The 16,165-nt window shown below is 36.9% G+C and overlaps 1 protein-coding gene across 1 annotated transcript; it reads left to right on the plus strand.

Annotated features, from left to right (window-relative positions):
• The first annotated feature begins 2,159 nt into the window (after nt 1–2,159).
• On the plus strand, nt 2,160–10,994 carry LOC139714007 (sulfotransferase 1A1-like). Its single transcript, XM_071625732.1, has 6 exons — nt 2,160–2,445; nt 4,875–5,116; nt 6,226–6,349; nt 7,837–7,931; nt 8,316–8,505; nt 10,885–10,994. Exons 1-6 carry the CDS (start codon nt 2,160–2,162, stop codon nt 10,992–10,994), a joined length of 1,047 nt encoding a protein of 348 aa, XP_071481833.1.
• The last annotated feature ends 5,171 nt before the right edge of the window (nt 10,995–16,165 follow it).

The raw sequence follows: 16,165 nt of genomic DNA on the forward strand, positions 1-16,165 counted from the left end.
CTGCATCACAAAACAAGCAAAAAGTTGCCAGACATGAATTTTTAGTTGGTTTAAAAGCAGATTCTGAAAGAACAGACTTTAAGCTTTAAATGATATACAACTCAATTCAAGTGGACTCTCTTCACGGAATATTTGAAAGAAAGCACATACTCTCGAAATGTGTGTACTGATGCTCTGAAGTAAAGGGTCTATTCACGCACTTAATCTTGCCAGGGCGTGCCAGCCCTGCAATGAATGCGACAAAAAGCAGGATGTAGAACACCACAGCAACCACAATGAAGGGATTATGAGACTGCACTGAAATTTTTGATGCTCTATTACACATTCTACCCATAACAAATACCAACTTTCAGAGCGGTAGCATTATCCTCCAAAAGTTGTTAGAGTTGAATGTTAGGAGTTTGTAAAGTATTTTCTAGAAATGCAAATGGTCTTCTAAGACCTACCTATAATCACACTATTCCACACAAAATAAGTGTTCTAGAAAACTGCTAAAACCACGATTTCCTATTCGTTTGATGATCCCAAACTTTAGAATAGTGCAGAAGAAGAATTGCTCTTAAAAAAGGGAAAGCTCAAGATTGACTAGGTTGGCCTGTTTTACCTATTTTGAGCCCTCACGTGAAATCTGGGTGTGCTATACTTCTTGTTGGTTTTCTGTTTCAAAGTCACATACAGCATGTTAAAATGTTCTTGAACAGCTCTTATCATTTTTTTTTTTTTTTGCTGGTACGTATCCGAGCTTCAAGTAGGTCGAAACGACACAGCATTTCTTAAAGTGTATTTTATAGTTTCCATTTATAATTTTCAGGCATCAAACAACAATGTCTGAACATTAAGATCCAACAGTTCGTGGGCATCGGGGTCAATACAATGACAAACAGTACATTTTTCAGAGACATCCAATTGAATCTACTCTCTAAAAAAATCGAGTGAAAATATTCACTCTTAAAGGAGTGAATACATAAAAGAGTGAATTTAGAGTGAAATTGGTGTGAATTTTGAGTGAAAATGTTCATTTTCACTCGCTTTGGAGTGACCTCAGGGATCATTCCTAAATCTTCGAGTGATCCCTGAGGTCACTCCAAAATGAGTGAAAATGAACATTTTCACTCTAAATTCACTCTTTTTTTTGTATTCACTCCTTTAAGAGTGAATATTTTCACTCGATATTTTTTTAAAGAGTAACATGATAACAGTAAAGTACGGGAGTGTCTCAAAGTCGAATTAAAGTGCAGCATTTCCTGGCAATGTCACAAGCATTAAGCCCGGAAAAACGTCGAAAAGGCAACAAAGAGAGAAGTTCAAAATTATCTCATTTAGCATTTTCAAGACAAATCGAGCTGGAAAAATCACAGCGTTAAATTCAAGTCTTTTTAGCAGTGTGAACGCAGTGTCCGACAGTATGTTTACATTGTCGACTGTGGACTTTGTGTCGAACACTGAACACCCTGTTTACACAGTGTATTCCCACAGTCGACTATGGCTGCGTTTATCATCTTTCAACAGTTTGAAACGGCTATCCATACCCACTATCAAAAGTCGTTTCCAAAGCCCTTTGCAAACGCCTTCCAAAATAAGTTGCGTTTATCAACTCAGCGCCAACACGAAAACTGGCCTTGTCACTGCGCAGCTATATTGCCCATTTTGACAAGAGAATTAGGAGAAGAGGTACAAAGCTATTTTTAAACAGCTTTGAGTTTATCTCGCTTCTAGAAACACGTTTCTGGCTGAAACCTGTTTCGGAAAGCAAAAATTTGTGGTTTTCAAAAAGGCTTTCCGAACCCCATAATCAATACAACTTTGCGTTTATCATCTCTTAAAAATTCCCTGAAAGCCGTTTGAAAAACTTGTTTCTGCCAACAACAAAAAAAAAAAAAATGAGTTGATAAACGCACCCTATGTGTACACTCTGTGAATACACTGCTAACACACTCACGCACACACACACACACACACGCACACACCCACTCACACAAGATTATAAAAACGCTCGAATCTTAACCTTGTCTTTCACACTATGAGGGGTAGCATACGTGGTGACGGACTTTCTTTCATTGTGTATGTTAGTGAAAGATGCATAATTGTTTTGATGCTATGCGAAATACGATCATTCTCTGGTTGATTGGTTATTGTATAATTTTCAAGTATCATCCAAGATGGCGGACGAGAGGAAGTGGACAAACGGGACAGCGGGAGAGAAGAAGTTGACTAACGGGACAATGAAAGAGAAGACGTTGACTAACGGGACAATGGAAGAGAAGACGTTGACTAACGGGACAATGAAAGAGAAGACGTTGACGAACGGGACAACGCCGGCGCCCCGCCAGAACACTTACAAGGGCATAGTATTCCCCCCTCTCATGAAGCCCGAGATTATCGAAGGGGTCCAGTCCATGAAGTTTCATCCAGATGATATCATTATAGTCACCTCTCCGAAATCAGGTGAGATCAAACTTATATCGCCAGCCTGTTATACATACTAAATGGTTATGGTCTATGTCGGCATCTATTCTGTTTCTCTTTCTTCCTCCTCAATTGTTTGATAATCGTCTCATTACTCTCATACATTGTAATGCTTCTCTTTTCCTTATACAAAATAAAGAGAGAGTGGAGGGCGGGAAATATACCCTATATTGTTAATTCGAACGTAAACCCAAAGAGCAATGTGGATTGAGTGAAAGCAGTAACATTAGTAGAACACATCAGTGAAAGTTTGAAGAAAATCGGGCAATCGATGCAAAAGTTATGAATTTTTAAAGTTTTGGTATTGGAACTGCTGGGCAAGGAGACTACTAGAGGTTATGACGTATGAGAGGACTACAACATGAAGAAAATATAAAGGGAATTCAATAGAAATTCATTTTTCATGAAAATTACGCATTCCATCAACGTGATACTGACATATGCTAGGGGTAGCACTTATTCCCCCCGTTTTCTGAAAGCGGTTAGTCAAGTACTCTTTCATTTTGCTATAAAAGTGATTTTTTGTGGAATTCCTTTTATATTTTCTTTATATTGTTGTCCACTCATACGTCATAACCTCTAGTAGTCTCCTCATCCAGCGGTTCCAGCACCAGAACTAATTCATAACTTCTACATCGATTGTCCGATTTTCCTCAAACTTTCACTGATGTGTTCTATTAATGTTAATGCTTTTACTCAATCCACATTGCTCTTTGGGTTTGCGTTCCCTTTAACATACTACCCAAGACACAAATCTGCACAGCTGAAAAAAAAAGAGAAAATAGAGAGAGAGATTAATGGATTGTATTGAAAAAAAGAAGAAGATAAAAATCCCTCAAAGTGAGGGATGATATTCTTCATCAAAGGGAGATTGGCATATTTCATCTGACAATAGAAAACATCCTGACAAACATTACATATGGGAGTCTGTCCTTGTCACATCGTCATCTGACGAATAAAGCAGGGCGTCATTTGTGTATTACACAAAGATACCTATTTATTAATAAGCATATACATCTCATGCATACCTCTTGAGGCGGTAGCAACGTTGACGTGGAGCAAGATGCAGGTAGAATCAAGTACTGTGAGTTTTGTAACCCACTCTCGTCTTTCGACGCTTGCAATACTTATCCATGTACCCAAAGGATATCATTTGATAAAGGTTATTTCTCATTACCGTTAGACAGGAATCCACGAGCAAAAATGTTTTAGGTGTGAATATTCAATTTCTCTTCCTCTGGAACAAATACCAAAGCTCCGTAATTCCGACATTGTTATGTTAAGTAGTCTTAGGTTCATCGTGTCACTGCCGGAAACCATGGATAGCCCAGTGGTAGTGTTGCTGGGCAGAAAGCAGCAGATGACAAGTTTAAGTCCCGTGGTTCCTTTTTTTTTTGCGAAATGTTTGTTAAATTACAACATTATCAGTAGTGATCTTACAAATTAAATTTCATTGTAGAGGGAGACAAATTGAAGAAAATTCACCCCTCAACCTTCACCTCTCTGACTATTATCTTGTTTTCATTAGAATGTTTTAGTTGGTTCTTCATGCAATCAGCCTATCCATGCACCAGGTGGCTGTCTCAAGTTAAACATTTACAATGTCAGAGTCAGTAAGATCATGTTAACATGATTAAGATCTTATAAGCACGATTTGATCGCTACCTTTCTCTAGTTCAACGAGATTTCCAACCACACTGACTAAACCATTCTGGAGAATTGAAGGCCATCCATTAAACGTTCGCAATATTCCAGATGGTAATACGATCTTAATCATGCAGGGTTATTAAGTCCTTTGTGTTGGCATTGTGCTATAATTTTTATGCGTTTTATATTACCTTAGCATTACCAGGTAGGAATTCATACATCTGGATCATAAAGGACGTTGTGGGAAAAGCATCGAGTTGACGGCAAAACGCACCGGGAGCGCAATGATACACAGAACCGTGTAATGAAAATGTGTAACGTTATAGTTTATGGCCATCTTCTCACCCGATGTAGAGATATCACGGCATTCCTCCAGTATCGTTCATTTCCATCATCTCCTAATGCTGCTGCTGAATTCTCCTCATTGCGGTGATCGTATAGATGAAAACAACAGCAACAGCAACATATTCATTTGATTCATTGTATTCATTACTGTACCTCACAAAATAGTGTCGTTCCTAGGGGAGATAACCTGAGTTTCCATGACAAACATATTCAAAATATATATTTTCCCCTTATTGTGTGCATGTTGAAGAAGATTCAAAACTCGACGCCATGTTTTCGATAGGCGATATGTTTTGACATTGTTTGAGAAGACGCTTTTTAAATATGGCAACCATGCAGGATTTGCCTTATGAAATCTATTGCGAATTATCAAGTCTCGAAAGCAACAGGTTTGGACAATCATCTTTCTGCTCCAGGCACCCACTGGATGGTAGAGACAGTGGGTCTTCTGCTAGCCGACGGAGTGTGGGAGAACGTGCGGCGAGCATCTATGAAGCATCACTTGGAGGGGGGCATGTGTAACAAGGACACGCTCAAGTCCAGCTCACCAATCAGGCCTTTCTATCGCGAACTGGAGAAAATGGATTCTCCCCGAGTGATGACCTCTCATCTACCGCTCCACCTCCTGCCGCCAGGAATCTTTGAGGCCAAAGCGAAGGTAACCACTGGTAACATTCACCTTCTCCTTTACGGTATCACAACCTCCAGGTGTCTTCGTTATTGCAGTAATGATCGCAGGCAACATTTTTATTTATGATAAGAAACAGTGCTGATGAATGTTTCGTGTACAATTATATTCCCTGTGGCATGTCACTAATTTAGGGAATATATCCATCTATCTCTGTATCTGCGTCTCTCTCTCTCTCTCTCTCTCTCCCCGTCTCTCGGTCTCTCTCTCTCTCTTCTTCTTCTTCTTCTTCTTCCTCTTCTTCTTCTATGTGGCATGCAAATGTGATGTAATGTGATGTGATGTGATGTCAGACAATATGATGGTGTAATGCATGCTTTGTATTTTGTTTTACTCCTTGTTGGATTAAAAAAAAATGAAACTGTAGTGAATTGAACGTAACAAATGTCAGTACTTACAGTTCCATATTCCAAAGTTGGTTAATTCGAAAATAGGATAAGTGCTTATTATTGGCAATCGTTCTGTATGCACATTATTAACAAATGTTACTCATGTAATTATACTACAGATGTATTGCATAATTGATGAAAATGATGACAATTGTATAAAGTATACTACCGGTATTTTGTACTTTGTTAATGAAATTGCAGAAAGTTGATGTACTTGAAAAAAAAATGGCATACAGAGAATAAATAAATCAAATCAAATCAAATCAATAAGGTTGGTTATTCCGAAGGTTTGTTAGTCCGAAAATAAAATAAGGTTCATCACATGCCGAAGATTCGTTAATCCGAATATGAAATAAGATTCGTAATTCCGAAGGTACTTAATACGATCATTCTCAACTGTTTGGATTAACGAACTTCGTTTTATCATCAGATTAACGAACCTGCGGATTAACGAACTATATTTCATTTTTTGATTAACGAACCTCTAGAACAACAAACCTTATTTCAATTTAGGAATTACAAGCCTTCAGAATAACGAACTCGTTTTCATTTTCAGATAAAGAAACGTCTAGGTATTGGGAATTTATGTGTTTTGGAATAACGAACGTTATTTCATTTCGGATTGACGAATCTTTGAAATAACAAATATCATGCATGACGGTCTCGCTACACATTGTTGTTAATCCGCAGATCATATACCTGGCGAGGAATCCAAAAGACGTGATGACGTCTTTCTTCAAATTTGTAGCTCTTACACCGCAGGGCGAATTTTATACATGGGACAAGATTCTGAATAACATCTTTACCGACAAAAGTAAGAGAACAAGGCAAATATTCTTCGAGCTTTACTCTTTGCAATCGATGATTTTTATGAATATGAACGATCACCTTGATATCTTGGTAAATTCACAGATTTCGTGTGGTGTCGTGTTTTTCCTCACTTGATTTTCCAGATCCCAGGGTTTCAAATGTATTACATTTATCACACTTTATCTTAAAAAAGACCTAAATAAGGATATGGATTAAAAGCACCTGGTAATCAATTGTTTGAGAAGCTCTGATGCGAGGTGTGCGTACATTGGAGAGGAGGGATTTGAACGCGAAATACCGATTTAAAGCGTCACTACGACAATTCATATCAAACGGAAAAATGTTTACTTTTCAAAACACTTATCAAATCTGAAATTCGTCCAGAAAGTGTGATAAACAGTAAAAAAGAACTCACATTGTATGTAGGAAGTACCAACGCTTTTATTCTTCATTCCATTTCTTTTTCAATTAATAGGTTATTTTTTTGTATGGTTGTATTTTTCCCTAGCATCTTCATAGAGGGTGGTATGTCGTTTTTCAACCATTGTCTTCTTCCTTTTTTTCACCATTAAAAAAAATTCGAGCGAGGCCATATTTACAAAGTATCTCCTTGAAGTGAATTCATACATTCTGATTCCTGTCACTGGTCTGCAAGTCATCATTATTATACTGAATACCCTGTCTCCCATCATTATCTACAAATCATAGAATTATATAAAACATCCTTGTCTCTTTGATAACCTTTAATACCATCTTCTGCATCGCCAGCATGCTCTAAAATCATCGTAGGCATGCTAGCTGTCACACATTCTCGGTTTATGTATCGCATTTCGTGTCATAAGGCCACTGGACTTGGCGGGCAAGGGATTTGTTAGCATTTGGTCAAGGCCTCCGCTGCCTTGAATGAGATGGCGTTAGCAACAGTGATCTGGCGGTCTGGGCGATCCCGGATGTGATTGTTGTTTTATCGCGATTAGTCTCAATTCAGACACAAAGGAGATATACGTCCCGACAGTCTTGGCTAAAGGCTAGGGATTTGTGCGAATGGTGATCTGGGGAGAATGGGGGTGGGGCCAGTGGGGGACTTTTTAAAATAATCTCAACCTACGGTGGGTCTCATCACCACCATCATCGTCATCATCATCATCTTCATCATCGTTCGGATGATCGCCATTAAATAATCGACATTCAGGTCCTTTTTTAAAGTTATTTTGTGATGTATGCATATCCTACTTCATAATTTGTTATTCGTTACAACTGTGAATTTCATGTACGTACTCATTATATCACTTCTGGAAATCTAAGCCCGATCAACTATTGCTTTGTTCGTATTATTGTTTACACATGCATTTATTCCCTTTTTGTGCGTATTCGACAATATGAACATTTAATTCTGAAAGTGTTTATAATGTTCCTATGAAATTTGGAATGTGGAAAAAGAAAACTAAAACACTTATAACTGTTGATTGTTTCCTCCGTTTCGTCGTCCAGACAGCTACGGAGCTTGGGACAAGCATGTCTTGTCTTACTGGAAAGTCAAACACTTAGAGAACATCATGTTCTTGAAGTTCGAGGACATGAAAACGGTGCGTATTTTGCATGATATTAAAATAATTCTGCTTGCTTGTTACCCTTCGAAAACAAAGTAAATTCAGTTGCAATGAGATGCCTTTTTGTTGTTGTTTTGGTGAAACACTGGCCCAATCAAGCGTATATTTCACCCATTAAACTTGTCAGCTCGGGTCCTATGCATTACCTGATTTATAAACGGAAGCATTGCTAAAGTCTATAGACAAAAGGAATTAAGGAAACGAAAACGAAGGAATGACATCTTGATAAAGACAGATTGATAAAAAGTTCTTTTCAGCTCTTCATGTATTTCCGTTCTCAATCATTAATCAAATCATTAATTAAAAAAATCATTAATTAAAATTTAGTCGTTAATATATTAGTTTATTGATTTATCCTAGAAACAGCGAGCGTGCGTCGCAAGTATAGCAAAATTCATCAACCACCCGGTATCCGAGGACATACTCGATGACGTCATTTCTAAAACCTCGATCGACGGAATCAGAAAAGAGATGGCACGTCTTGAAGAGACCTTGGAAGATGGTAATCAGTATGGCAAAGCGTACGGCACTGTCAGTTACTACAGGAAAGGTGAGAGTATTATTATCATCATCATTATCATTATAATCATTGTTATAATTATTATAATTATAAAAATAATAATAATAATAATAATAATAATAATAATAATAATTATTATTATTATTATCATTATTATTTCATCCTCATCATTTTGTAGTCGTGACGAAGGGAAAGCTAAGGGGACGTACTTTGCAGGAGTGCACTTATTTTTAATGATGTGAACTACTGCAACGTCAGTTGGAGAACTTCCTTCGACACGACTACTTGTATACAATGCAACACCCATCACGCATACGTGGTCAAGCCAACTTCATTATATTAAATGTATACAAAAATAAGAAATGTACATAATATTCAATAAATTTATATGTAGGTCTTTCTGTTTTACTGTTTATCGTTGATACGCTATATGGCATTAAGATGATATAGACCATCAAAGGTATCAGTAATGGTTTCATCTATAAAAAAAAGCCTCGTCAGCTGAGTGTTCTTACAGTTGTTTCAGAAATTCAATCTATTGATCTATCAGGTACCAATTTAAGTATTTCTCGTCAAGGACATGGTAGGGTGAAATATTTTGACCAAGGATACAAGCCCATAGTCTGTAAATCATTAGACGACAACCTTATCCACTGTATAAAGCGTATAGTTATACAACAGTACGATCACTTCAGCTGTAGAATATGGTTTACTGAGTTGTTTGCTGAACTTTTTGTGAATACGAAATAGTACGAAGAACAAAATATGCTTTTATCTAAACTCCAAATTGCTTTACACCCTGTCATATGACTGGAAAGCTCAAGCAAAACAAAGCAAATGATAGAAGAACATGAACACTATAGCTCTCTGCTTCAAACAGATAACATATGCCAAAATATGTGAAAAGTTTGACCTCAAAACAAATTGACTGCATTCTTGTTAATTTGAGATTTCCTACCAAAGTTACCACAAAACAACTAGAACTACAAGAAAAGATCGAATATTTCTAATTACGCCTTCAAGAATATTCCTTGTTATGTAACAAGTGAGGAATCACTTGAAAGATTTCATTTTGTTCTATCCGATGATGGACTCACTTTAAAACGAAACAAGAAAACAAGCGCTTAACACTTTTGCGATAAAAGTCCATAATAATGTGTGTGTGTGTCAAACGGGGTAGGAAGAAAAATACGATTGCGATGAATCGACAGAGTTTGCAGTCTTTTGAGCTCATTGGATGTAAAGTTAAGTAACAAGGAAAGAATGCATAATTTCTGTTTGTAAGCTGAACGTTTATTGCACTAAAAAGCTGTTGGATATTCATCATACCCTTTAATGAGTAAAAAACAATAAGCATTTCGTTTCAAAGTGGACACCTGTGGTTAAAAGAGAAAGTTATATTTTACATTAGTATTTTCATTACTTCTTCTACCCTTTTAATGCTCTGTTATTCAGATTGGATAGCCCCCAAGTGATTACAGTTTCCGAAATTGTTTCAACTGGTATAAAACTTGATGACCAGACCAGTAATTTTATTCACACTAGTAAAGCAACTCGTGACGTTTCCTCGTGTGACCGGAAAGCGCCGCTCGTTACAAGTTATCGGTCATCTACTGTGAAGAAAGACACGATTTTCCATAAAGAAAGCAATTTACTTTAGTTAATTGATAGTACCCTGCTCTTTTTTCTGTGCTTAGATATAGCTTCCCAGTACATGAAACTCGTGTGTCTACGTGATTTTATATCTTGTATTATTCTATTACTACTTCTAAGTCTAAAACTTAGTGACCCACTTTTATTGTACACAAACTAGTGCTGGGAGAAGAGAGATAGCAATGGTATGATACTAGTGACAGTACAAAATACAAGAAAAGACAGCCTGGGAAAACGGACGGAACTAATAGTCCCTTTTATGGTTTTGTTCTGCCCTGGTTCTGCCTTGGTATAAAACTTCATGACCAGACCAGTAATTTGATTCACACTAGTAAATGAACTCGTGACGTTTCCTCGTGTGACCGGAAAGCGCCGCTCGTTACAAGTTATCGGTCATCTACTGTGAAGAAAGACACTATTTTCTACAAAGAAAGCAATTTACTTATTTAATTGATGGTACCCGCTCTTTTTTCTTTTTTTGGCTTAAATATAACTTCCCATTACATGAAACTCGTGTGTCTACGTGATTTATATTTCTTGTGCAATTCTATTGCTATTTCTAAGCCTAAAACTTAATGACCCACTTTTATTGTACACAAACTAGGGCTGGGAGAAGAAAGATAGCAACGGTATGATGCTATATATTAATAGTGACATTACGAAATACAAGAGAAGACAGCTTAAAGAAACACACAAAACTAATGGTCCTTTTTATGATTTTGTTTTGCTTTGTTTCTTGTTCTTGTGATCGGATAGGAATCATCGGTGATTGGAAGAACTGCTTCACCGTGGCACAAAGTGAGCAATTCGACAGGGAATTGCAAGAACGACTCCACGGGAGTGGGTTAACATTTGAATTCGAGTAACAACTGTCCTCCTTCCTCCACCTTCCGAAGAAAACCTGAAACATGATTAATACCTCAATTCGAAGATTCAAGAACCTGATGCTCATATTGTGAAGACTGTTGTATAGACAAGTTAATATTCATATATCACAGTCTTCTTTTTTTTTTTCTTTTTTTGTGCTTCTTTGGTATTTTGTGGAGGTCAAGTTTTTTTTTTTTGTTATGTATATATATATATATATATATATATATATATATATATATTTATATATAATTACAAATGTATTTCTTATAAGATATTATGCAATGTAAGAAATTCAACAGCTTGACGGTTGTCATCGGTCGTACTCATTAAAGAATGAATTGATTCAGTTAATGGAATAAATGGTAATGAACGTAATGCACACTTTGATGTATTATTTTAAACTATTTCACCTGGCCACTTGATATACACACCTGGCTTGAATAGGGAGCAGTAGTTTTTTTTTCAATGTAAATATGTATTGAATCGCTCACTAGATATCCACTTGTGTCCTACTTATTGTGGCGTATTTGCGTTAAATCGCAATAATCATGCTTTCTTTTCAAGACTCGTAAAAGGATAGCTCTCTGAATAGAATCTCATGGATTGTTCAAGAAAAAAATGCAGGATTATTGAAGTGACCACAGTTGCGTGGACATGTTACCTAAAATGCAAATGTCTGTTGTACATTAACATTATGTCCGAATACTTCACCGTGGCACAAAGTGAGCAATTCGACAGGGAATTGCAAGAACGACTCCACGGGAGTGGGTTAACATTTGAATTCGAGTAACAACTGTCCTCCTTCCTCCACCTTCCGAAGAAAACCTGAAACATGATTAATACCTCACTCAATTCGAAGATTCAAGAACCTGATGCTCATATTGTGAAGACTGTTGTATAGACAAGTTAATATTCATATATCACAGTCTTCTTTTTTTTTTTTGCTTCTTTGGTATTTTGTGGAGATCATTTTTTTTGTTAGTTATGTGTGTATATATATATAGATATATTTGTATATAATTATTTCTTATAAGATATTATGCAATGTAAGAAATTCAACAGCTTGACGGTTGTCATCGGTCGTACTCATTAAAGAATAAATTGATTCAGTTAATGGAATAAATGGTAATGAACGTAATGCACACTTTGATGTATTGATTTTAAACTATTTCACCTGGCCACTTGATATACACACCTGGCTTGAATAGGGAGCAGTATTTTTTTTTTTCAATGTAAATAATATTATGTATTGAATCGCTCACTAGATATCCACTTGTGTCCTACTTATTGTGGCGTATTTGCGTTAAATCGCAATAATCATGCTTTCTTTTCAAGACTCGTAAAAGGATAGCTCTCTGAATAGAATCTTGTGGATTGTTCAAGAAAAAAATGCAGGATTATTGAAGTGACCACAGTTGCGTGGACATGTTACCTAAAATGCAAATTTCTATTGTACATTAACATTATGTCCGAATACTGTTCGATGAAAATGTAATGCTATAGTCTAACTGAACGAGAATACTGCAACCCTAGAAATATCTATGATATGCACTTTAAGTTCAGTCTGGTTCTGATTATGATGTGGGTAGAATGATAATGATAAGCTTAACAAAGCATGGCAGCTTTGCTAAATCTGGCTTTTTAATAGTTTTAGTAGTTTTCTCACACAGCCGTGGTCAGACTCAACAACTAAGTTCAGTCTGATTTAAGACATATGAGCAGGACGATTACGATTCGTTTAACAAAGCGTGGCAGCTTTGCTAGATCTGGATTTTTAATAGTTTTCTCCCACAGTTGTAGAGATACTTGTGGTATAAGAGTCACATAAGCATTGGGGTGGTTGCGTTTATCGTTATTGTTGTCGCTTGATGTGTTTTAAAGCGATGGGATAATTAAGCTCTGCTGAACATGCCGACTTTTTTTTTGGTTAGGATGTAGAAACATGACTTGAGGTACTGACCAAAATGAAATGTTTATTATATGAGATATATTGATACCAAAGCATTACGTAAACATGGTAAAGATAAGTTAGATCATCAAACTACATTAAGGAGAGAAATTGAGATAAATCAACAAATAAGAATGCAAAATAAAAGATAACTCCGACACAGAACCCTTGGCAACTTGGTATCAAATCTGTAGATGAGAATCTCATTTTGGAATTAACCGTTCCCGATATGGCAATTAGTGTTTGCCTACAAAGAGAAATGAACAACTCCGCGAATGCAGCATTTTTTTTCCGAAAGCATAGAACATTGCAGGGAAATCACAATGTAAAATCAGTACGAAATATCAGTGAAGTTGAATATTCCTGCCCTGATATATAAACTGTCATTTGATACTTTCTTTTTTTTTTAAATTCTGATGAATCGAATGACTATGAAGCCATTGTGTTATTCTTTCTTGTATATGAAATTGCCTCTGCAATTTCGAATGAATCTTCAGTATTTTTTTTTTCTCATTGTAATGTTATTCACTGCTGGTTGCTAAACAGTCAAGCTTGTGCTTATTCTTGGCAATCGTTCTGTATGTAAATTAAGATTTAACTCATGTGATTATATTACAGATATATTGTATAATTGATGAAAATGATGATAATTGCGAAAATAGACATTAATTCTGTTATTTTGTCCTATTTTAATGAAATTAAAGAAAATTGATCTGCTTGAAAAAATGGATTGCAGAGAATAAATCAGATCAGATCAAATCAAAATCGATAGTTGCAAATTTTTACGGTATTTCTAAGGCGAAACGTATGACTGCTTGAATAATATTTAGACAGCGTAACATAAAATGTAATCATCGCATATTGTACCGCGTATAAGAACTGAATCATAAATCTGGAATGGATAGAAATCCATCCAATCTGTAATATTTCTTTGATTCACGTATACATGGTTTATGTATTGTTCTGTGTGCTTTTTTGAATGTGAAACAATAAGTCGAGTTTATCTTGCAATTTGAAATACAGTATTCAGCGTGATAAAACAGAATAAAAGTATTGTCACTGCGTGTGCGTGTCCGCGAGCGTGTGTCTGTGTATGTGTATGTGTGTGTGTGTTTGTGTGTGTGTGGTTAAAAAAGAGTGTGAATGAATTTTGAAGCTTAATCAGGTCCGGCACACAATACATGCTGCATTTTTTAGTTATTCATCTGACCAGTGATTTCATATGAAATGTTGTTGATCATTTCGTAGGCTGTGAATGTTATCATCACTTACGATTTGCACTTTGAAATGATAAAAGTATTAATAATGTTTTAGCCTCTCTTTCTTTTTTTAACCTCTAAGGAATCCCTACTACTTCGTATTTTCCAACTGTAAAACAAAGATATATGGTATATGCCATCAACTCCATAAGTGCAGTTAGTGTCTGGCTCAAAACACATTACCAAAAATCAAGATACTAAATGATGTTTGATTATTATGATTACTAAATTCCTAGAAATTGGAGAGTTATAGCAAAGATTGATTATAGACAATAAAGCATTACGTACAGTGCACTCCCGTTATAACAAACACGGCTATGACAAATTCCGTTTACTATGAAGTAAAAATTAAGGATGCAACACCATTCGCTCTATATTTTTATTGCTTATTTGTTCATTTAAAAATGAAAAATTTCGATATAACGAAAGAAAACTACCAGTCCCTGGTGCTTCGTTATAACTAGAGTCCATTGTATTCTATGAAAGCTATTGCCAAGCTACAAACCTCTCCTCATCTCCCTCTTGTTCCACTCACTTTCTCTATTGCGGCATCTCTTCTATATAAATAATAATTGTTTTCTTTATATTTCCTTATTACTTGCTTGTTGAGGGGACATTCGTTTAAAGACGAGTAAATCCGTGACAGAAACATTATATATATATATATATATATATATATATATATATATATATATAGAAGAAAGAGTCTCAAGTACGCCATGGATCCAACGATTAAAAAAATCAACATTTCAGCGATTATTACTAAAATTTGTACTGTATACTTAACGTTTTTTGCTGCAGTTTAGCAATTTTCTGCACCGGTCTCCTTGTGAGCAACAGCGCGTGCGTAGGGGTCTAGGAACACTACCCCCTGGAAAACCACCCTCCGGATAACTACCACCCGGATTATTACCCCCCAGGAAAATTCCCCCCTAGGGCAACTACCCCCGGACAACTACCCTCCAAGGGCAATCACCCTCCAGGGTAATTACCCCCTAGGACAACTACCTCCCGGACAACTACCTTCCTAGGGCAATCACCCCCAGGGCAATTCCCCCTTAGGAAAACTACCCCCTGGATGACTACCCTTCGGATAACTACCCATGATAACTACCCCCTCGGATAACTACCCCCTGGATAACTACCCCCGGAGAACTACCCCCTGGGTAACTACCTCCCGGAGAACTACCCTCTGGATAACTACCCCCCCCCCCCCCCCGAGAACTACCCCCTGGCTAACTACCCCCCGGAGAACTACCCCCTGGGTAACTACCCCCGGAGAACTATACCCCCCTGATAACTACCCCCCGGATAATTAACCCCCGGATAATTACCCCCCGGATAATTACCCCCCGGATAATTACCCCCCCCCCCGGATAATTACCCTCCGGATAACCCCAGATAATTACCACCAGGATAATTATCCCCAGGTTAACTACCCCCTCCTCCGATAACTAGACCCCAGATAACTTCCACCCGATAACTACCCCCTCCGATAACTTCCCATGGATGATTACCCCGGATAAGTAGGCCCACAACTCCCCCTCCCTTATATAACTATCAAAAGGAAAATTACCCCGTGGATAACTACCTCCCGGTTCATTGCCCCCCCCCCCACTCTTACTTTTAATAAAAAGAATATTAATACTACAGTGAACGAAGTATATCATTTGCCAGGAATCACGGAGATGCCATACTTATGAAAACAACATCTTAAGGATTTACGATTTGTATCGTTTGCATTTAGGACGATTTATGTACAAGCTTAATTTCTCCCTTCTGTATTTTGACTCTATGTTCATCAAAAACGAAACAGTCCCTGCATATCCTACCCGGTAAACCAGTACATGTCAATGCCTTTAACCAAAACTATTTTCGCTAAATCTGTATTTTCTTTTACTGTTCCGAAATTTCGGATTTCTCTTGATAGTAGTATAAAAGAAGTTTGAATGCCTTTGCC

The sequence above is a fragment of the Diadema antillarum genome, unplaced genomic scaffold (genome assembly GCF_040938485.1).
Source record: "Diadema antillarum isolate AM-2024a unplaced genomic scaffold, OU_Dant_1.0 seq00002128_RagTag, whole genome shotgun sequence".
Classification (NCBI taxonomy): domain Eukaryota; kingdom Metazoa; phylum Echinodermata; class Echinoidea; order Diadematoida; family Diadematidae; genus Diadema; species Diadema antillarum.